At 44.3% G+C, this 25,402-nt stretch overlaps 1 protein-coding gene across 4 annotated transcripts in view; it reads right to left on the bottom strand.

The window, feature by feature from the left end:
- Nucleotides 1-25,402, bottom strand: part of TPST1 (tyrosylprotein sulfotransferase 1) — a 138,751-nt gene that overhangs the window by 36,092 nt on the left and 77,257 nt on the right. For all 4 annotated transcript variants that reach the window (XM_075336317.1, XM_075336320.1, XM_075336319.1 and 1 more), the window contains one exon: nucleotides 10,862-11,060. In XM_075336317.1, coding sequence (XP_075192432.1) covers nucleotides 10,862-11,060 — 199 coding nt within the window. The remainder of the gene's footprint in view (nucleotides 1-10,861; nucleotides 11,061-25,402) is intronic.

Genomic DNA, 25,402 nt, shown 5'->3' with positions numbered 1-25,402 from the left:
ATATCCTTACAGCTTTTTTAGTAACTGGTTTACTATTTAACATGTAATTGTAGACTTTTTAATTGCACTTTGTTACTAAAAAAAATAATATCATTAGAAGGCCCCATAGTAATAGTCAACATTACCCAGACCTATTACATTCTGCAGCCGCCATACAGTCATATGAAAAAGTTTGGGCACCCCTATTAATGTTAACCTTTTTTCTTTATAACAGTTTGGGTTTTTGTAACAGCTATTTCACTTTCATATATCTAATAACTGATGGACTGAGTAATATTTCTGGATTGAAATGAGGTTTATTGTATGAACAGAAAATGTGCAATCCGTATTGAAACAAAATTTGACAGGTGCAAAAGTATGGGCACCCTTATCAATTTCTTGATTTGAACACTCCTAACTACTTTTTACTGACTTTCTAAACCACTAAATTGGTTTTGTAACCTCATTGAGCTTTGAACTTCATAGGCAGGTGTATCCAATCATGAGAAAAGGTATTTAAGGTGGCCACTTGCAAGTTGTTCTCCTATTTGAATCTCTTATGAAGAGTGGCATCATGGGCTCCTCAAAACAATTCTCAAATGATCTGAAAACAAAGATTATTCAACATAGTTGTTCAGGGGAAGGATACAAAAAGTTGTCTCAGAGATTTAAACTGTCAGTTTCCACTGTGAGGAACATAGTAGGGAAATGGAAGAACACAGGTACAGTTCTTGTTAAGCCCAGAAGTGGCTGGCCAAGAAAAATATCAGAAAGGCAGAGAAGAAGAATGGTGAGAACAGTCAAGGACAATCCACAGACCACCTCCAAAGACCTGCAGCTTCATCTTGCTGCAGATGGTGTCAATGTGCATCGGTCAACAATACAGCGCACGTTGCACAAGGAGAAGCTGTATGGGAGAGTGATGCAAAAGAAGCCGTTTCTGCAAGCACGCCACAAACAGAGTCGCCTGAGGTATGCAAAAGCACATTTGGACAAGCCAGTTACATTTTGGAAGAAGGTCCTGTGGACTGATGAAACAAAGATTGAGTTGTTTGGTCATACAAAAAGGTGTTATGCATGGAGGCAAAAAAATACAGCATTCCAAGAAAAGCACTTGCTACCCACAGTAAAATTTGGTGGAGGTTCCATCATGCTTTGGGGCTGTGTGGCCAATGCTGGCATCGGGAATCTTGTTAAAGTTGAGGGTTGCATGGATTCAACTCAGTATCGGCAGATTCTTGACAATAATGTGCAAGAATCAGTGATGAAGTTGAAGTTACGCAGGGGATGGATATTTCAGCAAGACAATGATCCAAAACACCGCTCCAAATCTACTCAGGCATTCATGCAGAGGAACAATTACAATGTTCTGGAATGGCCATCCCAGTCCCCAGACCTGAATATCATTGAACATCTGTGGGATGATTTGAAGTGTGCTGTCCATGCTCGGCGACCATCAAACTTAACTGAACTGGAATTGTTTTGTAAACAGGAATGGTCAAATATACCTTCATCCAGGATCCAGGAACTCATTAAAAGCTACAGGAAGCGACTAGAGGCTGTTATTTTTGCAAAAGGAGGATCTACAAAATATTAATGTCACTTTTATGTTGAGGTGCCCATACTTTTGCACCGGTCAAATTTTGTTTAAATGAGAATTGCACATTTTCTGTTAGTACAATAAACCTCATTTCAATCCAGAAATATTACTCAGTCCATCAGTTATTAGATATATGAAACTGAAATAGCTGTTGCAAAAACCCAAATTGTTATATCAAAAAAAAGGGTTAACATTAATAGGGGTGCCCAAACTTTTTCATATGACTGTATATAACGAGTCAGCCCAACCATCTTTCATGACTAAATGATGGAGAGAGAAAAGTTTAGGGCAAACTAAACATACAGTGCCGTCAGGACTTAATTCAGTATTAGCGTGTTTTCTGATGAAGAATCCTCTGAGGAGCTTCATACATGGTAAACAGAGAGCAGACAGGAGTTTTGTGCTTTCTGTGAAAGCCTGGCGAGGTAATATGACCTTTTCAAAATGAAAACTGTGTTCAAAAAGGAAAGACGAGCATCAGGCTGAAAAGTACAGTAACAATGGCCTTCTTGTTATGCCAGGCTTGGCTTTGTCTTCTGACACTGTGCAGTCTATTACTGCAATGAGGTCTGCAGCCAAGGGGAGGTGGCACCACACTACTTATCTTTCATCCCCGAAATAATGGTCACATTGAACATTAACAGCTACAGTAGGTATAAAAAGTAGCTGCATTATTCAAGATGAGGAAAAAAAAAAAAAAGATATGGAGCTCTGCCAATGGGGGATAGATGGAAAGATCTGGTAGGCAGCATATAGTCATAACTTTAGAGATGGAGCAGAGCTGGTCATTGATATTAGGAAGAAAGCCGCCATCAGATGTATGGTTCGATTAAAGGGAACCTGTCATCAGATTTGGTGACTATAAGTTGCGGCCACAACCTGTGGGCTCTTATATACAGCATTAGAACAATCTGAATATAAGAGACCAGGCCACAGTGTAGAACATAAAAAACACGCTATAATACTCACCTGAGGGGCGCTGTGGTGCAGACTGGTCAGATGGGTGTCTCTGTTCTCAGATAGTGGCACCTCCTCTTGTGGCCATCTTGTCCTCCTTCTTTTAAAGCCTGGGTACATGACGCATCCTACGTCATCCACACAAGCCGACACTGGGGTCTTGTGCAGGCGCACTTTGATCTGCCCTGAGCAGGGCAGATCAAAGTACCGTAGGGCAGGTAGAACAGAGGTACATCGAAAATGTGTGCTATCAATGTAAATTCTATAAGCAAGCTCTATATAGTGGTAATAATTGAAAATTCATATAATGTATTTAAAGCTCACATATAGCTTATGTGTCGCCCTGGGCAAGCCAGGGGACACAGGTCACACACCACCACACCCCACACTCCAGGTAGGCACATCACAGCTAACCTACAAATCCTTGTTGCCTTCCTCCAGGAGTCTGATGATGCACACCAGGGGGTGGGCCAGGCGGTTGGCTCCGCCCACCGAGGAGCTCACAACTCTGGAGGCGGGAAAACCAGGCGGTGAGCTCAGGGACGAGCTTGAGTAAACAACAGAGTTCAGCTCAGGGAGGAGAGGAGTTAAGAAAGTGAAAGTAGTAAAGGAGAAAAGCAAGTGAAGTGACAGAAGAGAAAGAAAGCCTGAAGGGTCCAGCTTTGTGTAGGGCCAGATCAGCAAGGTCAGCGACGGCGGTGACTGTCTGGAGGGGGACCGTTTGGAAGTTCCTGGAAGGACCCCGTTGGCTGTGTGCCTGGTGGTCTGGAGCAGTGTTCCGAAGGACAGTCAGCACCAGGGCAGGGGCCTCTCGGACCCCGGCAAGGCTAGGAGTCGCCAGATTTGCCAAATCCATCAGTGAAGGGGACGTAGATCCCCCAACAACCAAGTCCCGATTGAAGGCAACAGCCCAACCTGAACCGGAGAGAAACCGCCACCGCCACGGCACTAGTTTCTCAGGGCCAGCGCCTGCGGGCAAAGTGTAGAGCTCCTCCGGCCCAGATTGCAGCCGGGGAGCGGGTAACCGGAGGGAATCCACCGCTACCACAAGTCAACCATAGGTGCAAGGAAGAGGGACATCACCGTCACCTACCGGGAGTGCAGGTGCAGCCGTCTGTGGGACCGTCCTACCAGCCGTTTGGTTTACCGTACAAACTGTGTCCACGTCTCAGGCTGAGTGAGTACCCCAGTGCCGCAAGGCACAGCGCGGCCCCCGCGTCCGTGCGCCCACCAGGCCCTACACTTCACATCTCATCACTGGGCCCCGGGATCACCAACCCCTACCCACGGAGGGGCAACACAACACCTGGCTGCTCCGCATCACCATCCCCGGGACCCCCATACTGAGCAGCGGTGGTGCAATCACCACAACCGTGGGTGGCGTCACGAACTATAACAATCCCCCACACCCAACAAACCCCCTTTTCACTCACGGGCGAGGAGTGTCGCTCAAGAAACCCCGGGATCCGGCCCACAGCTCGAGCCACCACTGAGCAGCTGCCGGACCCGAGCAGAAGGGGTGAGCGTAGTGTGCCAACACCCTCCTCCCCGCCCGCGACACTTAGCTCTTGCAGTGTGATGCAGCATTTGTCTGTATGCTAGCGCAGCTACTGCAGCTTGAAATTGTGCCAGGAAATTAAGTATTTCTGCCAGAAAATTATTGCAATCACACTTGTTTTGTTATACACATGTTTATTTCCTTTAGGTGTATTGTAACAACAGAAAAAAAAAAAAAGTGGAAAAAAAGGCAAATTAGACATAATTTCATGAAAAACTCCAAAAAAGGGCAGGACAAAATTGTTGGCACCTTTCCCAAATTATGGGTTAACAACTTTTTTTCAAGCATGTGATGCTCTTTCAAACTCACCTGTGGCAGGTAACAAGTTAGTAACATGTTTGGGCAATCTGAAAATCACACCTGCAACCAGATAAAAGTGGAGAAGTTGACACAATCTTTACATTGTGTGTATGTGTGTGCCACAGTAAGCGTGGAGAACAAAAAGAGAAGAGAACTCTCTCAGGACTTGAGCACCAAAACTATTGAAAACTGTCAACAATCTCAAAGTTACAAGCCCATCTCCAGAGAGCTTGATGTTCATTTGTCCATGAAGTGCACATATTCAAGAAGTTTACAAGCCATAGCACTGTAGCTAATCTCCCTGGACATGGACAGCAGGGAAAAACTGATAAAAGGTTGCAATGCAGGATAGTCCAGATGGTGGATAAGCAGCCCCAATCAAGTTCCAAAAAAATTCAAGTTGTCCTTCAGGCTCAGGGTACATCAGTGTCAGTGCAAACTATCCGTCAACATTTGAATTAAATTATTAAAACTATGGCAGAAGACTCAGAAGTACTCCACAGCTGAGTCATAAAAAAAAACTAAACTACACTTTGCCAAAATGTACATGAATAAGCTAAAATCCTTCGGGAAAAGTGATTTGTGGACAGATGAGACCAAGATAGCTTTTTGGTAAAGCACATCATTTGACTGTTTACTGAAAACGGAATGAGGCTATCACAGAAAAGAACAATGTACCTACAGTCAAATATGGTGGAGGCTCAAAGATGTCTTGGAGTTGTTTTTCTGCCTCTGGCAATGGGTGCCTTGACTGTGTGTCAGGCATCATGAAATTTGAAGATTACCAAAGGATTTTGGGTGGCAATGTAATGCCCAGGGACTTCTTGCAGGTCAATGACCCCAAACGTACTTCAAGAAGCAATAAAAATGGATGGAGAAAGCGCCCTTTAAATATGAGAGACCGGGAGCATTTTGCAAAAGATGACAGGTCCAAAATTCCAGTTGAGAGGTGGAAGAAGCTTGTGGATTGTTATAGGAAGTGATTTATTTTGGTTATGTATTCCAAAGGGTGTGCAATAAAATATTAAGTTGAGGGTGTCAACAATACAATTTTACCCAACCAATTTATGGAGTATAAAATTATTTCAAACGACTAATTGCAATAACTTTCCTGGAGAAATACTTCATTTACTGGAACAATTTCAAGGATACCTACATTTTGGGGCATGACATACATACATACATACACATTATATATATATATATATATATACACACACACAGTATATATACAGTATATATACAGTATATGTATATACACACACACACACACATATGAACACACACATATGTATCCACATATACGCAAACATACACTGTGCTACATAGACATGTAAAGGGAGTCTGTCACCCCCAACACGCTGATTACACTACTTACACATGTATGTAGTGGACTTCCCTGTAAATAAAGATTTTAGCGGTTTAGTTGAAAATAATCCTTAACATTTTGTATGCAAATGCGGTTTCTTCAGAGCGCCCTTGCGAGGCCAAGGGCTCAGTGCACTGCTATGCCCAGTCAATTTACAAACTGACAATGGTGTCATATCTTAATTGACAAATCTCAAGTGAGCGCTGCCAAAAGTCAATCAGTGGCTCTTCACCTTGACACTGACAGAGCAGGACCCCAGTTACGTACATGTTGGGTCATTGCGGATTTTCCTTGCAAGCTCCTATACTAGACTGCTACTTGGTACCACGATGAATTAAGATATGACAAAGTGTCAAATATGCAAATTGAAGTGGCATAAGGATGCACTAAGCTCCTGGCCACACAAAAGGGCCATCCCTCATTTATATGAGAAATAAACACTTTTCTTCTGTCAACTAAACTACTAAAATCTATGCTACAGCTATGATTTTATAGCAGATAAGTACCTTACATACCTATACAAGTCGCTTAATAAGCATTTTGGGGGTGACTGGCTCCCTTTAAGAGGCCGCAATCCTTTCTTATTTTCAATATACATTTATCAACGACATTTAGGCTATGTCCGCACGTTGCTTTTTACCTGCTTTTTACCTGCTTTTTTGCTGCTTTTTCAACTGCAGCGTTTAATGCCAAAATGGTTGTGTTCTGCTTTTCAAGCAAAGTCTATGGGAATTTGGGTTTCTTGTCCGCACTATGCAGTTCAAACTGCAGCCTTTTTGTTGCAGAACTTTGGTCAAAAACTCAGCTTTGCAGTGCAAAACCCAAATGGCAAAAACAATTCACATGTGAATTGTTTTTGCCATTTGGGTTTTGCACTGCAAAGCTGAGTTTTTGACCAAAGTTCTGCAACAAAAAGGCTGCAGTTTGAACTGCATAGTGCGGACAAGAAACCCAAATTCCCATAGACTTTGCTTGAAAAGCAGAACACAACCATTTTGGCATTAAATGCTGCAGTTGAAAAAGCAGCAAAAAAGCAGGTAAAAAGCAGGTAAAAAGCAACGTGCGGACATAGCCTTAGAAAGATTTTGTGTCAAATTTGTAGATCTTTGCAATAATAATGCAGTAGACTTGAAACTTACAACACATGTTGATTTGCATGCATTTTTTGGATACCACATATGAAGGAGAATTCCTAAACTCTCATCCACAGTGTTGGTACTATAATATGCTGCAGATTTTTCGCCTAAAAATAAACTGCACATTCACTACATGTGAACACACATATTCTACAAATAGCATGCATATCCCACTAAGGAGAAGATTAAAAAATTGCTGTGCTTCAAAATAATATTGTTTTGATGGGGGGAAGAAAACAGCTTAAGCTCTGGGTCTTTCAGGAAAATATTCCTACTAAAACACATCATTAAATTTTATACCCTATACGCGGGCTTATTATCAAGAGCACTTTCTACTCCTTCTCTGTTAAATTTCATATGCCGCAATTTATGCATTAAGCAGAAGGGAAGATTGCTAGAAACAGATGCTTTCAATTGAAACTCCCAATTCTTGATACAATACCAAGCTACTACATCCGCTCTCCGGGGAGGGGAGCGGAATTAACAAGGCAGATTTCCCCACACTTCAAACACACAAGTCTCAAGGTTCGTTATAATTAGCTTGATAGACGCACGGGTTCCTCACTTCAAAGCATGAGGAGTACTGGATAATAGCTTATACTTCCATCCTTTCATAAAGCAGGGAAGACAACGCAGCCCTGCAGAGCATCAGTGACAGTGCTGTCTAAAGCAGAAGTAGCAAAATTATGTTGCTATGGAGAATGAATGTTTGCTCAAGGGTCTGCAACAACATCAAGCCTTGCAGCTAATCAGTATATATTTTGGCCATGGTAACAGTGCTAATCTATCTGTAAAACAATTGGGATGCAAGGAAGAAATGAAAAGGATTTCTTATATTTATAACAGGATTGCTCATACACAGCAGTGCCCGATTATTCCATTTAACCCTAGAACGCGCAACTATACAAATCTACCATAGAAAACAAGTACAGTGGAACCTTGGTTAACAAGAACAATCCGTTCTGGGCGTGTGCTTGTTAATCAAGTTACTCATTCAGCAAAGCAAGATTTCCCATAGGAAATCATTGCAATGCAGAAAATTCGTTCCACAACTTGTTAAATGTCCCATCCTGGTCCCCTATTGTGCCATTCCACACACGCACAAACACAAACACAAACAAACACACACAAACTGACACTCACTAACACAGATTATGCTTACCTTACCTTCCGTTCCCTTGCCGGTCTCCTGGAACTTGCAGTTCGCCCATGCAAGATGTGTATCGGGTAACCAAGGTGACCGATGCCGGACCTTCCGCACTCACGTGCGCTGACGTCAAAGGGAGGAGCCGCTTGCCTCTGATTGGCCAGCGCACTGCCTTTGATTAGCGCCTGACAGGGGAAACTCCTCCCTCGTCGCGATGGTTACCGGATACACATCTTGTGGAGGGAGGACCTTCCCCTGTCAGCTGCTACTCAAAGGCAAAGCGCTGGCCAATCAGAGGCAAGCGCCTCCTGCCTTTGACGTCAGAGCGCTGGGAGCGGAAGGTCCGGCATCGGTCGCCTTGGTTACCCGATACATGCAAGTTCCAGGAAGCCGGCGAGAGAACGGAAGGTAAGGTGAGCATAATATGTGTGTGTGTGCGTGCGTGTTTGTGCGTGCTTGTGTGCGTTTGTGTGGACTGCAAGAGCGGGTTAGAGCGTGGTGGATGTACGGAACCGGAAGTGTGTGTGGTGAGTATTTTGCTCGTACAGCAAGGCCTTCTTGTAAACCGAGTTACAAATTTACAGAAAGCTTTGCTCGCTAACTGGGTTACTCGTTAAATGAGGTTCCACTGTAAAGGCCCAGTCACACTAAACAACTTACCAGCGATCCCAACAACGATACAACCTGATAGGGATCGCTGGTAAGTTGCTAGGAGGTCGCTGGTGAGATGTCACACTAAGCGACGCTCCAGCGATCCCACCAGCAACCTGACCTGGCAGGGATCGCTGGAGCGTCGCTACACGGGTTGCTGGTGAGCTGTCACACAGGCAGATCTCACCAGCAACCCGTGACCAGCCCCCAGCGCCGCGTGGAAGCGATGCTGCGCTTGGTAACTAAGGTAAATATCGGGTAACCAACCCGATATTTACCTTGGTTACCAGCGCACACCGCTTAGCCCTGGCTCTCTGCACTCCTAGCCACAGTACACATGGGGTTAATTACCCGATGTGTACTGTGGCTACGTGTGCAGAGAGCAGGGAGCCGGCACTGACAGCTGAGAGCGGTGGACGCTGGTAACGAAGGTAAACATCGGGTAACCAAGGTAAGGGCTTCTTGGTTACCCGATGTTTACCGTGGTTACCAGCGTCCACAGAAGCCGGCTCCTGCTGCCTGCACATTTAGTTGTTGCTCTGTCGCTGTCACACACAGCGATGTGTGCTTCACAGCGGGAGAGCAACAACTAAAAAATGGCCCAGGACATTCAGCAACAACCAACGACCTCACAGCAGGGGCCAGGTTGTTGCTGGATGTCACACACAGCAACATCGCTAGCAACATCACTGTTACGTCACAAAAGTTGTTCCTTAGCAGCGATGTTGCTAGCGATGTTGCTTAGTGTGACATGGCCTTTACTTAGCAGGCCTGTGAGGCCCCAGGTATGCATTCTAGGGTTAAAGAGGAAATTTGACATCACCTCTTTATCTGCATGATGATCTCATGCCAGTACCATGGGCACTAATTTACAGTCATTTTATGTTGCTGTTAGAGCAACCTGTTTTCACCTGGGCAGAAGACCAAACTCTCTTCATCTGGGGAGGCTTTCAACTAGATTCGGAACACAAGGTTGGGCACTTCTATTGCATAATACGGTCTACCAGGTAATCAGTGTTTCATTTGATTCCAAAAGTATTTAATGGTTTGTGGCCAGGGCCATCTGGTATAGGCTAGTCACTATTTTCCACATCAATATGGAAAACAGTGTGACTATGAGTAATTTCTTAATGGAAAGATCCTGACTAGTGATAAGAGAGCACTACCATGCTCAGGGGCTCGTACTCATAACATGGAGGTGGATGCTTGGATGTGCGCGACTCAATTACCTGAGTATAATGAATGTCAATGGGGAACTCAAGCATTTTTCTGGAAGATTTCCGAAAAAATACTTGTGTTCCCCATTGACTGCCAATATACTTATAGCGCCAGCTTCTCTAGTGTGCCTTTGCTCTGTGGCATCCTAGCGCTGTGCCCACCCTGCTCTCTCCTTTTTCCTGCACGGCCCTCCTTGTGTTGCGTGATCCCCGGATTGACTCCCTACCCCGTTATCACTTCTGTGTCGCGTAGCCCTCTGCGTCCATTCCTTGTCACCCACATGTAGTGTAGTACCCGGCTCATGCTCCCCACCCATCCACCCCATGTGTAGGTCTACCGCACCTCTCTAGGCCCCAGGTCCATGCGGGGTTTCAAAGTCTCCAGCCTAGGTGCGCGCACACTTCCTGTTCCTTTAAGAGCAAGCATGTGCATCTTACTAAGGTGTCCCTAGCCTATCGCTAGGAGAGGCACCAGGTATTTAAGGCTCCCTCCCCTGATGGGAGGGGCCAGAGCACTGCATTGTGTCGGATACCACTTGTCCAATATATTTGGTGGTATGAGTGAGCCCTAAAGAACACATTTCCAAAATCACAGTCATGTCATCTACTTGCGCATTGTAATCTGAGAAAAGAGCCAAGGTTTACCCATAAAATGAATCAGTTAGTTATCCTGGCAGAGTTTCTAGTCTGCCTGGTACTATCATTACCAAAATATTTTAAAAGCACAGTAACACCAGGGCAGGCATTCAAAGTTGTCTTGTAGGAGATTGACATCCTATAGAAGTGTTACATTGAAAGTAATAGAGGCAGGGTAAAATTTACTACATGGATACTAGTTTAGTTCTTGAGGGACCCCCCCGAAGTTAATTTTCAAAGAACACTTAAATGCTGATCCTGACATAGGTAATGTAAGCTATAAGAGATCCTCAAGTAATTTGATCACTTACCCGTCTTGTATTATCAATAACCTTCTGATCTGGCTTTCCATAATTGGGAGGGTTGGCATACGGATCATAGCCTAGTTTGGCCAACATTGGTGCAATCACTGGCATATCTCTTAAAACATCTGGCGGTATTTTACCAACCCATTTTGACAAAGCATCCACATTCACTGGCTTGATGACTTGATCAGTGGATCGCTCAACCCTGAAAGCATACAAGAAGCAACATGATTAGAGAAGGCCAGATTTAAAAGCAATTTCAGAGTGCAAATACACATCTAAATGGCTGCAATGTGATTAAAAAGGTGAAATCCAGCCGGCTGAATCTGCTCAGAGAAGGATTATTATTATTTATTATTATTTAGGCACCATCAATTCCATGGCGTTTACATGTGGAAGGGGTATACATAATAGGGACAAGTACAACAATCATAAACAATACAAGACGCAGACAGGTACAGGAGGAGAGAGGTCCCTGCCCGCAAAGGCTCACAGTCTACAAGGGATAGGTGAGGATACAGTAGGTGAGTGTAGAGCTGATTGTGCGGCGCTGTATCAGACTGAGGGTTACGGCAGGTTGTAGGCTTATCGGAAGAGGTGGGTCTTCAGGTTCCTTTTGAAGCTTGTCAAGGTAGGTGAGAGTCTGATGTGTTGTGGCAGAGCGTTCGAAAGTATGGGGGAGGCACGGGAGAAATCTTGGATGCGATGGTGGGAAGAGGAGATGAGAGGGGAGTAGAGAAGGAGATCTTGTGAGGATCGAAGGTTACGTGCAGGTAAGTAGCAGGAGACTAGGTCAGAGATGTAGGGAGGAGACAGGTTGTGGATGGCCTTGTAGGTCATGGTTAGGGTTTTGAACTGGAGTCGTTGGGCAATGGGAAGCCAGTGAAGGGATTGGCAGAGAGGAGAGGTCGGGGAGTAGCGGGGGGACAGGTGGATTAGCCGGGTACCATAGTTTAGAATAGATTGTAGGGGTGCAAGACTATTAGAAGGGAGGCCACAGAGCAGGAGGTTGCAATAATCCAGGCGGGAGATAATAAGGGCATGCACTAGGGTTTTTGCAGCTTCTTGGGAAAGGAATGTTCGGATCCGTGAAATATTTTTGAGTTGGAGGCGGCAGGAGGTGAAGAGGGCTTGGATGTGTGGCTTGAAAGAGAGATCAAAGTCTAGGAATACTCCCAGGCAGCGAGCACGTGGGACTGGGGAGAGTGGGCAGCCATTGACATTGATGGATATGTCAGGTGGTGGAGTTGAGTGATGGGGGGGAAAGACAATGAATTCTGTTTTGTTCATGTTCAATTTTAAGAATCGAACATGGAAAAAGGATGAAATAGCAGACAGACATTGTGGGATTCTGGTTAGTAGGAAGGTGATGTCAGGACCAGAGAGGTAGATCTGCGTATCATCAGCGTAGAGATGATACTGAAAGCCGTGGGACTCTATGAGCTGTCCCAGGCCAAGGGTGTAAATGGAGAACAGCAGGGGTCCAAGAACTGAACCTTGGGGGACACCGACAGATAGGGGGCGAGATGAGGAAGTGGTGTGAGAGTGGGAGACGCTGAAAGTTCGGTCGGTTAAGTATGAGGAGATTCAAGATAGCGCCAAGTCTGTGATGCCCAGAGACGAGAGAATTTGTAGTAGAAGGGAGTGGTCTACTGTGTCAAAGGCAGAGGACAGGTCCAGGAGGAGGAGGACAGAGTAGTGTCGCTTGGATATTGGATCAGCCTATAGCTAGGAACCCCAGGAATGGCTTTCAGATTTAATAGGGTTGTCCTATTAGACAACTCCTTTAAGCGATTATTTCTACATTTCAGTATATGAGGAAGCAAAAGTCCCTAAACAAATGCTTCTTCATATATTTCTTAATTACTATGGGCAAATAGGTAGAACTGAAATAGGTAGAACTGATCCTAGATGTAAGCTGTGAAAGCTTCCTCATATCTATACAGTAATGGAAAAAGTGTGACGTTAGTTGCTACAGTCAATCGTGATGCAGTAGAAATGTTTATCCCATCAGCGGATTACAATCCATAATCTTTTCAGAATGGTATGGCTGTGCTCAATACTGTAACATTTCATATCTTCACTGCTTTCTGGCTCCTATTATGCATCAAATTATGAACTTTTCAGGAATACTCACATTCATTATTAGGCTATACTGTATGTACACATCGCAGTTACAAATTGCCAGTTCCATTCAATTACACTGTGGATTTTCTACCACTGCATTAGGCCTCTGTCACACGTTCGTGCCTCCGGTACGTGTTTGACAGTTTTTTCACGTACCGGAGACACGTACACACGTGGACATATGTATTCCTAATGGTATGGACACACGTAAGTATTTTGGAACGGAACGTGTGTCCGTTCCGTACTTACGTGTGTCCGTGTGTTTCTCACGCTGACATGTCCACATTTTCTCCGGCATCACGGGTGTCACACGACCCGCATACGGACCACACGGATGTAGCGTGGATGCGGTCCCGTGTGACATGCGCCGGAGAAAACTCACGTGTCAGAGAAAAAAAATAACAAATCTTTACTCACCTTCTCCTACCCTGCAGTCTCTGCCGCTGCTGTCACTTGCTGCCGACCGCCGCTCATTTAATATTCACTTCACTGCGGCCGGAAGCAGCAGCAGCGGGGAGTCGACAGGGCTGGAGACCGAAGATCAGCACCACGGACAGCAGGAAGGACTACGTGGGTATGCAAATTACCGGTTCTCCGTGTGTTATCGCAAATAGCACACAGAGAACTCACGTGGCCCGCACGTACCAGAGACACGTACTTACCAAACGCAACACGTGCATGATTTTGACGTATGTGTGACAGAGGCCTTAAACAGCTTTTAAAAAAAATCTAATCCATGGAGCTGCTAATGAAATAGATAGGGGATTTTACATTTGGAAATTGCAGATTGAAAATTGACTGTGTATATGTCCTGTGGCCCTGTGTGAACACACCCTTTCATGTAATCACATATATTTCTTTAAGATTCTGAAACAATTCTAATTATTCATGCAAGATGACATACATTGGTTTGTGATCACTGAGCCATCAAAAGTATTCGTATCAAATAGTCAACAGGGTTGCGCACATTAAAGTGAACCTGACAGCTGATACATGCTGCCCAATCTGTGAGCCGCATCCATCAGGGACTGACTGTGTGGTCCAGCCAGGTAGGTTTGACTCTGAACCAATGCAGTGATTCCGAGAAAAATATACTTTATCTTAGTTGGACAGTGACAATGAGAAGCCACCAGGGATTTGCCTATCCGCTAGTCTACAGTGTGGTATTAGCGTCTTTTAACGCTTGTTTTACTCTAAAACGCAGCAGCGTTTCAGAGTCAAACATGCCTGGCTGAAATCATACAGCCAGTGGCTGATATATGCTGCACACAATTTGGCCAGCATGTATAAGCTGACAGGTTCACTTTAGTACTAAAGATATGGGAAGAATGAAACGTGAAGTGACCAGGAACCCAATAGCCTCCTGTGCTGTCATATTCCAGAACTGCAACCTTTAGTCCCAGAAGTACAAGGTGTTCAGTGCTCAGAGACATGGCCAAGGTGAAATCCCACCACCACTGAACAAGACGCAGAGGCTACCATTTCTACAGACACTGCTTAGTAACTGTAAGGCTGCTTTCACACTACGTTTTTTTAGCATGCGTCATGAACGTTTTTTTGCTGCAAAAGGGATCCTGTTTTTGCAGAGAAAAACGCATGTGTTATTTTGCAAGATCCTGTCACTTGAAGTTTATGGGCGGGCATTGGAGTCATGTGATCGGGAATGAGGGGAACTGAACGCGAGACTGGGAGCCGGCATCTGACAGCTGCTGAGGCTCGTAACAAAGGTAAACATCGGGTAACTTGCTTGGATACCCGATATTTACCTTGGTTACGAGCGTCTGCAGCTGCTAGGAGCCGGGCTCCCTGCACACGTAACAAGGTAAACATCGGGTATCCAAGCAAGTTACCTGATTTTTACCTTGGTTACGAGCCTCCGCAGCTACTCGGTGGAGAGAGGGAGAGAGAGACTGATCACACCAGGCTGGTTTCTGGGCATGCTCAGTAGAGCAAGCAGGATCCGGTCTATCAGCATGCCAGTGTTCACATACGTTTGCATGCAGTATAGTCAGGATCCAGCAATTTGCAGTATTTGGACGCAGCTCAAAAACGCTACAAGTAGCGTTTTTGAAAAAAGTTAAAAAAAACTGCAAGTCGCTGGATCCTCACTATAACGCACGCAAACGCATGTGAACGCATGTTGACGCGAGTCCATTGCAAATGCATTGAAATGAAAACGCATTTGCACTGGATCCGCTTTTGCGTTAAAAAAACGTTCAGGACGCACGTTAAAAAAAACAATGTGAAAGCAGCCTAAGATGCGGACAGCTCAGCCCCTTCTCCCTCCACAATGACTTCCGAGCATGCTTACGATACCAGAGACACAGAAGTCAAGCAGGTCTCAGACTGTTTTGTTATGTCTTTGTACCGGTTATAAAGGACAAGATGGCTGTCCTATTATAACATATCAAAATATAATGTATATGTATAATAATGTATCAACACTGAAATTGCAACACCAAGAAGAAAAATTAATGGAGTTATAAAAATCACAGGATTGACAGATATGGTAATGAAATGCAAATGGTAAAAAAATAAAAACAAAATGTGCAGAAACACACACACTTACACGCCAGGTCACATTATTATTAGGTCATTAATGATTGTCTGAGGAATGTTCTGGCACACTGAATACACTTGGTCAGGCAAATTTTCAAGATCTGCAGCCATCTCCCTTTGCAATTGCCAACCAGATGTGTGGAAGTCCAGAGATGCTGAAGGCCATGGTTTAGGCCATGCAGGCTGCTCTGAGCAGCACCAGCAAGGTGTGGCCCAGTGCTCGAATGTTGAGAAATGGCTCATGGGACACATGTGACTGTAGCTCCGATCTTACTTCTAGGATTATAGAATGGGGTGGCATAAGGTTCTGTAGCTGGACCCCTCAAATATTCATTCCAGGTACACCAACAGCATAATGTTATATCAATTTGGTAATGGAACCAGTGGTACGGCCATTTCTCCAAAGTATCTCAACAGCTATTTTTCAACACAACAACGCCGGGTCACTTGTTGCTCGTGCTACTGTGAGCAGCCTGGATAGCCTAAATGTGCATGGCCTATAGAATCTCCAGAGAAGTCTCCCATTGAGCACATCTGGGACATTTTTGGTTGGCAATTGCAAAGAGTTCTGCCAAATGTGGACCTTAAAGGGAACCAATCACCAGGATTTTCATATATAACCTAAAGCCAGTGCTATACTGGCACTATCAGGCTGATTCTATACATACCTGTAGTGGAGAGCTCGGATGTTTAGGTTTTGAAATCCAAGAAAGTAAAGTTTATAAAATCATCAGCTTCTTGAGTGACAGCTGCACTGGAGCAGATAATATATTCATAGTTATCCCCTTCTGTTGTTAGAATTATAATAAGTATTATACAAACGACTCACTTTGTCTCTTGCAGGACCTGTGGTGAGGTCATACCCATGTGACCAGAAGGGGCGGGGCCTCATCCACCAAAGCTGGATACCAGGTCACATGGGTATGACCTCACCACAGGTCCTGCAAGAGACAAAGTGAGTCATTTGTATAATACTTATGCTAATTCTAACAACAGGAGGAAATAACTATGAATATATGATCTGCTCCAGTGCAGCTGTCACTCAACAAGCTGCTCATTTTACAGACTTCACTTTCTTGGATTTCAAAACCTAACCATCTGAGCTGACCACTGCAGGTATGTAGAGAATCAGCCTGAGGCCGGCTTCACACTTGTGATTAACTTGCACGAGTGCAATGCGAGAAAATCTTGCATTGCACTCGGACCCATGTTAATCAATGAGGCAGCTCCCATCTGCTATTTTTTCCTCAGTCCAAATTGGACTGAGAAAAAAATCGTAGCATGCTGCGTTTTGGTGAGTTTCTCCCACGAGTCACTCCAATGCAAGTCTATGGGTGCGTGAAAAAAAACGGATGTCACATGGACGGCACATACACAATCCTAGTGACATCCGTTTTTCTCAATACATTTTACGCATGTAGCAGAGAACACTGTAAATGCTTCTGTACATAACATTATATGAGTAGCAGCTGCTGAGGGTAAAAACTGATTGCACACTGACAGCACACTGATGAAAAGTGAACTAAAATCGTCCAACTTTCTAGCATCAGAATCGGACCGATTTTACACTCGCAAGTGTGATTCCAGCCTGATGGTGCCAGTACAGCACTGGCTTTAGCTTATATACGAAAATCCTGGTGATTGGTTCCCTTTAAGAATTTATGTGCCCAATGCATTCAGTGTGCCAGAATATTCCTCAGACAATTATTAATTAAATAGAAGGTGGCCCGATTCTAACGCATCGGGTATTCTAGAATTTACGTATTGTGTAGTTAATGTATGATTTTTGTTATATATATAGATGTTGTTGTCTGTAGTTGCCAAGTGTTTGTGTAGGGCGCTGTAAATGTTCTGGGTGTTGTCTGGGTGTGGGGGGGGGGGTGAGAGCGGGGTTGTTTGTGTGTTGCGTTGTGTGTTGCATTGCTTGTGGAGCGTGGTGTGTCTGTAGCGTTGTGTGTGTGTGGTGCTGTGTGTGTTGCATGGTTTGTGTGGGTGTGTGTGTGTAGGCGTGTGTGTGTGTGTGTGTGTGTGGGGTGCGTGTGTGTGTTTTGGGGGGAGGTATGTTTTGTGCAATCTGTGTGTTGCGCGGTATGTGCATATATTTGTGTGTGTCGCGGTGTTTGTGTGTTGTGTGTGTGTGCGGTGTTGTAGTTCCCAGTGTGTGTGTGGTGTGTTCTGCGGTGCGTGTGTGGCGGCGTGTGTGTGTCTTGGGGGGAGGTTTGCACCCCCCATCATGGTTCACCCCCCATGCTGCACCTCCCATCGTGCTCCTTCCCCCATGCTGCGCATCCCCCATCGTGCTTCATCCCCCATGCTGCGCACCCCCCATCGTGCTCCATCCCCCATGCTGCGCACCCCCCATCGTTCTCCATCCCCCATGCTGCGCACCCCCATCGTGCTCCATCCCCCATGCTGCGCACCCCTCAGAGAGGAGTATAATAGGAGGATTATAATAGGAGTATAATGGGAGGAGTAGTCCTGGGGAAAGAGGAGTATAATGGGAGTTCTCCTGGGGGGGAGGTGTACAGGTGCCCAACGTGTGCGGGGGGCGTGGCCGAGCGGGCATAGTGTGAGGGGGCGGGCGTGGCCGAGCGGGCAGTGTGAGGGGGCGTGGCCTAACGGGCATAGTGTGCGGGGGTGGTCTAGCGGGCATCGCGTGCGGGGGCGTGGTCTAGCGGGCATTGCGTGCGGGGGGCGGGCCGGGCCAAATGGTAAATCCATGCGGGGTGCGGGGCCAGGCCGAGTCGAGCAGCCAATCCATGTGGAGGGGCGGGGCCAGGCCGAGCCCAGCAGCCAATCCGACGGTTGTCACTGTAAGGACACTGTCACGGTGACAGAATTTTGCAGCAAGACAGACAGGCAGAATAAGGCAATTATATATATAGATATCCTTACTGACAGCAGCCAAGGCCTGTAAGTATACGTATTTCTGCACGTGGTTCTCTTACTTGATAATTGTTGGAATTTTTCACCCAATCAAAGTAAATGATGTGCAATGAGCGATCTATACTAAATTTCTCAGTGAACACACCCGATTATAGTTCTCTGCAGTGCGAGTCCTGTTTACACAGGGTGATATACCGCTGAGAACGATATCTTTTCTAATGAACAAAAGATATTTTCACCCAACAAACAAGCGTTTTGCTCTTTTACTGCGATCTGTTTACATGGGAACATAATCATGAAATCATGATTATATTGAAATTTCGTATATGTCATTTAAGGATAAGATCTGATGCACAAAAATTGTCCCAAATGGCACTTTCACACCCCGAGGTATAGGTTGGGTTGGTAAATCATGTTCACCGTTTTTTCAGCTGCTATGAAGAACAGCTCTAACAATGCCTTCTAACCAATGTGACAACAACTGATTCCTAAGGAACAAATAAGAACACGTATCAATATTAGTTCACTGAAAAACATGCAACTAGAATGGAGAAGCTTTCTCCTGTTTTATGGATCATGCTGGATGCTTAAGAAGGCCTTAGGCTATGTGCGCACTTTGCGTTGAGTTTATTGCAGTTCTAAACGCATCCTCTGGCAGAAATTGTCTTTGTCAAATTTGGTTTTGACCGGAAAAATGCTAAAAATACGCTAGCGTTTTTACCGCGTTTTACATGCTTTTTCATTGCTTAAAGTCAGATGCGTTTAGAATACAAATACATTGCTAAATAAAGTTTAAACATTCAAACACTATGAAAAAAAACGGAAAAAAATGATAAAAAATATCATGAGTAAAATCACACACAAAATAGCTTATTTTATTAAAATTATAACTGTGTTCTAATATTTATGCATAAAATAACGTTAAAATAAGGATTATCATTAATTTAATTGTCGGACTGTGTGTGTAAAGGGACATATCATGCCCTTATTATAAAGTAAAAAACGCATGCGGTTATTTTGTCAAAAAAGCATGTACAACGCTGATATTTTGATTTAAGGTTGCGTTTTGAAAGTTCTCATTGACTCTAATGTTAGCAAAACGCTGCCACAATGGCAAAAACAATTGACATGCTGCTTCTTTAAACGCAGAGATTTTGACAATTTTTCTGCAACTGAAATGCTGCATTTTTAACAGCATTGTGCACACAAGAAAGCCCTATTTCCCATAGACTTTGCTTAAAAATCAAAACGCATGCATTTTGGCATAAAAACGCTGCAGTTCAAAATGCTGCGGAAACGCATGAAAAAAAAGCAAAGTGCGCACACAGCCTAAAGGGGGCTTTACACGCTACGATATTGTTAATGTTTTATTGTCGGGGTCACGTTGTTAGTGACGCACATCCTGCGTCATTAACGGTATCACAGCCTGTAACACTTACCAGCGACCTTAAGCGACCTCAAAAATAGTGAAAATCATTCACCATGGAGAGGTCGTTCCTAAACCAAAAATCAGTAATGGTTGATTATCGATGTTGTTCGTCGCTCCTGCGGCACCACACATCGCTGTGTGTGACACCGCAGGAGCGAGGAACCTCACTTTACCTGCTGCCGGCAATGTGGAAGGAAGGAGGTGGGCGGGATGTTAAGTCCCGCTCATCTCCGCCCCTCTGCTTCTATTGGCCGGCCGCTTAGTGACGTCGCTGTGATGCCAAACGTCCCTCCCCCTTGAGGGAGGGATTGTTTGGCAGTCACAGCGACGACGCCGACCAGGTAAGTGCGTGTGATGCTGCCGTAGCGATAATGTTCGCTACGGCAGCGAACACACGATATTGCATGCGAGACGGGGCGGGTGCTTACACGCTCGATCTGGCTAGCAATTGCTAGCGATGTCGTAGCGTGTAAAGCCCCCTTTACTCAAGAACAAGAAGAAATGATCCAGCTTCCAGATTTCCTTACTCAAGAACAACAACTACGATGTACAATCTAATAAGGGATATTCTCCAATGTACACAAAAGGCTTCTAAAAACCTACTGAAGAAACTGGCATTTCTATAACAAGTACAAAGCCATCAAATCCCATCTATGGAAAGATTATATAAAAACCAAATCCACATTAATTCTTTTTCATTGTACTATTGCAAAACTGGAGAAATTAGGAAATCGTGAGATTTACTCAATATTAATGGGACATCAAGATTATAAAATTAAATTGACTTTTTTTGTTAAAGATATGTATATAAAGGGGCTTTGTTCAGAATAACTACCCCATCCTCGCCTTTAATTTACAGTACTAATGGCTGTACTCAAAGTATGCAGTTGGCGTTTTGTATCCACATATGTAAATGTGAATATTTAATAAAAAAAAAAAGCAAAGTGTGTGCCCCCCCACAAATCGGTAACATACTGGTTCATTGTTTAGCATTGCCATCTTGCAGAATTGGGGTCCTGGGCCTCAATTCAACCAGCCACAGTATTTGCACAAAGTTTGTTTTTCTAATGTTCTCGTTGTCCTCGCACACTCCAGAACTGATGGGTTAACTGTCTGCCTTGAAAGTGTCTCCAGTGTGTGAAGGACTGTGGAATACATGGCGATATATAAGAAGAATGAAGAAATAATATTTCAGTGAGCTCTTCAAAAGGGTGATCATGGACTTGTCTATAAAAATAAAACTACAGTACATAACATACTTGTTTTTCTTAGGCCAGAACATTGTCAATGGCGAATGTAGCAAGCTCTATTTTGACAAACATCGTGGAAGAACCAGATATATAATTATTTATTAAGCAGCTGAAACATAAATGACCAAGATCTCATCCACTTAGCAAGTAACACTGGAGTAGTACGGCTACCAAAAAGGTCAATGGTGTTGCTACTAATGAAGCAGGGCATTAAAATAAGCTGGAATCAGGTTTTAATAGATTCAGCATTAACTCCATATTGTACAAGTTGTGAGCGGAGGGAACTTCAGCTATACATTGAGGTCTCTAGTCTCAGCATTTACATAAGAGTACACTCAGGGGAGTAAGTTATTCAGTCATGTCTGCTGCCGAACACTGGCCTCACACCATTGTCATTTCCACTTAAAATGAAAAGACAGCTGTTTAAAGGTAAAAAGGAACACAAGATATCACAGGCACCATTGTTATGTGTAGGCCAAAATTGTATTTTCAAGTATAAAATGTGTTTCCGTCTATTTATGTGTAGGGAACGACGGCATACATATTAGCAAGACTTTATCGACACAGACAGATGACAAAACTAGTGGCATACTGCGGTATGGGATATAAAACTCCACTAATCTAGAATGCATAAGTAGGAAATAGAAAGGATTAGAAAAATAAATTACATTTATTTGATGTACTATAATTCTTATGTCAGTTTTTTAGCACAACCTCATGAAATGCCTAGTGCACTATGCCGTGCTTTATGTGCTACACCAACACCAAGTGGCAAGTATTTATGAAGTGTAAGGGAAATCATACTTGGTTTTCTCAATCTTGTAAAAATCGAAATCTGAACATTGAGACATTCATTAGTATTCAGCCCCCTTCCCCCCTCGGAGTCAATACTTTGTAGGATCACCCTTAAGGCCCTGTCACACACAGAGATAAATCTGCGGCAGATCTGTGGTTGCAGTGAAATTGTGGACAATCAGTGCCAGGTTTGTGGCTGTGTATAAATGGAACAATATGTCCATGATTTCACTGCAACCACAGATCTGCCAAAGATTTATCTGTGTGTGACAGGGCCTTTAGAGCACGCTTTTGTGTATGAATCGGACGAGGGCAATGTGAGAAAATCTGGCATTGCACTCAGCCCCATGTTAGACAATGCTGGAGCTCAGATCAGCGATTTTTTTTTTTTTTTTAAAAATGGCAGCCTGCTGTGATTGTCTGCTAGAGCCGATCACTCGCACCCATTCTAGGGGAATAGGTTCTAGAGAAACATCGAACTGCACTCGGATGTTATCCCAGTGCAGTGCGATATACACACAGGCTGACAATGGAGAAGATTAACCCCTCCCTCTCCTCCGCAGCGCCCGCCCTCAGCTTCACAGCTGTCATCCAATCACAAGATCCAGCCACAGCTGCATGACACTCGGCTCAGGTTCACAGCAGAGTCTGAGGCGGGGGTCATTAGCATATCGCATCCGTTGCTCTTGCATGAAATGGCATACGCGGTGTCTGCAGTCTTAGCTGCAATTACTGCTGCTGCAGGTCTTTTGAGGTATGTGTCTGTGCAGCCATCCTACAGCTCGATTAATGTAAAAGTAATGATTAATGGGGTTGTCCGGGACTTTTATACTGACTGGTTGGGTGTGACACCTAACGATCAGCTGATCCCAGCTAAAGCCAGATTGGAGTGAGATGTGGAGCATCAACTGTATAGTGGCTGCGGCTGGGTACTGCGCAAACATTCATCTTCCATGCATCAGCTTTTGGGAACGTATGCTATCCATCATTTTTACTGATGGATCACAGACCAATTACAGTCAGGCTATGTTTACACAGTGCATCTTTTCTTGACCACAAAGATGCAGCGTTTTTGGCCCCAAAAAACACATCAGTGGCAAAAATATATGAAAAAACGCATCCATTTTTACCGCATTTTGCCCAAAGTGGTTTTTAAGTCAAATCTATTGATTGGAAGAGCTCAAAAACACTGGCAAAAACGCAAAAAGAATTGGCATGCTGCATCTTCAAAAACGCAGCCAAGATGCAGCCAAAAAAAGATGCACAGTGTGGACAGCAAAATAGAAATCTCATAGACTTTGCTGGGGGAAGGAAATGCATGCATTTAGGTGCTTCTTTGTGACGTCAAAAATGCACCAAAAACGCAGTAAAAGATGCAATATGTGAACATAGCCTCAATGTGCTTTTTCAAGAGTCTTTTCCATTTTACAGACTAATTGTCTGCAAAAAAATAAAAAGGGGGGGGCGGGATATCCTACTTTGAACTGGGTTGTAGGGAAGTTAATGGCCCCTGTGAAAAGAAACAGGTGTCATATGTGTGCTGTCTATATATAACTGTTCAGTGGGTTAAAGGAGTTAAGAAAATGTTTTTCTTTGTATGAGAAAAACAGATGCAGCAAGGATTGTAAAGACTGACACACGGACCAAAAGTGGGTCCGGCACGCTGACAAAACCCAGACCGTTTTCCACACATGAGAAAAAAATTGATGGTGTAAAACTGGTGTAAAAGGACTGAGGAGTCTGGACTAGTCGGCAATCTCCAATGCAAACTATTAGTCACTATTTTGTTGGGTGCCAAATAAACAGGTATTATGGACTCCCCAATACCAAATTTCTACATTTTTAATGTGGCACTTTTTTCAATTTGCATGTTTTTATGAATTGTCCTTGAGTATATGAGAATACACAGGTAATTCTCTGCAGCCTGTCACATTAATTGCATTTTATTCAAATACATTTTGAGCAAGCAATGAAGGATAAAAAGAAAGACAATGAAAAATTTGATGGAAAAACAGGAATTACCAGCCAATACGTAACATGAAGTGACAGCTCTAATGTACTTCAGATAGCCGCATTATTTTCACATGATATAACAACCGCTTCCAAGTAGAAAGTGATGACTGTAAGGTTAATGAGACCTCTGAAGGCCGGAGATGGGCTATGTGGATCAGTAAACACGTGCACAACAGATAACGGGAGATAAAAGTGAATATGACAAACTATGCTCTGCTCAGTAACAGATGGCAGTGCCCCATTAATTACTAATAGCAATGATTTTTGCCATTGATACTTCTGGAAATGTGTATGTATTAAACAAATGTGCTGGAAGTCATTAATGGTTGTCACATCAACGTCACGTCATGAGTGCAGAAACGTGTACTGGTATAATGAACGAAGGAGCCCATAATAATGTCTAACTATGACCCTGGATGTTCTTCTTTCTTTGTAGACACCATTGAAAGACAAATTGTCCGTATTTTAGATCTATTGATATAATATTTTTCATACCATTATCTCTAACACAGGGATATGGATAATATTTTGTACATTAAATACATTTAAGTGTTCAGTAATTCAATAGAATTATAAACAAGGCACTCTCAAATGGTGATACAAACAAAGAATTTATTCCATAAGTCTTAAAGCAACATGTGACGTTTCGGCCAGGTGGCCTTCATCAGACAACTTGTTATTAACACTGTCAGGGTAGTGGTAAAGGCAGTGGTATCCACCACAGATGCAGCATAGTGGTGCCATCTATAGGGGCCATGGGCAGCATACATGGGGGCATATCTAACACAGGGGAGGTGTAACATCTATAGGGGCCATGGGCAGCACACATGGGGGCCATATCAAACACAGGGGAGATGTGCCATCTATAGGGGCCATGGGCAGCAGCATGGGGGCATATCTAACACAGGGGAGATGTGCCATCTATAGGGGCCATGGGCAGCAGCATGGGGGCATATCTAACACAGGGGAGATGTGCCATCTATAGGGGCCATGGGCAGCACACATGGGGGCCATATCTAACACAGGGGAGATGTGCCATCTATAGGGGCCATGGGCAGCAGCATGGGGGCATATCTAACACAGGGGAGATGTGCCATCTATAGGGGCCATGGGCAGCACACATGGGGGCCATATCTAACACAGGGGAGATGTGCCATCTATAGGGGCCATGGGCAGCAGCATGGGGGCATATCTAACACAGGGGAGATGTGCCATCTATAGGAGCCATGGGCAGCACACATGGGGGCATATCTAACACAGGGGAGATGTGCCATCTATAGGGGCCATGGGCAGCACACATGGGGGCATATCTAACACAGGGGAGATGTGCCATCTATAGGGGCCATGGGCAGCACACATGGGGGCATATCTAACACAGGGGAGATGTGCCATCTATAGGGGCCATGGGCAGCTGTATGGGGGCCATATCTAACAGGGCCTGGCCCGGACTAGGGCTTTTTTCTTATGAGTCAGCCTTATATTTCAAGC

The sequence above is a fragment of the Anomaloglossus baeobatrachus genome, chromosome 2 (assembly GCF_048569485.1).
Source record: "Anomaloglossus baeobatrachus isolate aAnoBae1 chromosome 2, aAnoBae1.hap1, whole genome shotgun sequence".
In the NCBI taxonomy this organism is placed as follows: domain Eukaryota; kingdom Metazoa; phylum Chordata; class Amphibia; order Anura; family Aromobatidae; genus Anomaloglossus; species Anomaloglossus baeobatrachus.
This window is presented reverse-complemented; position numbering and strand designations above follow the sequence as displayed.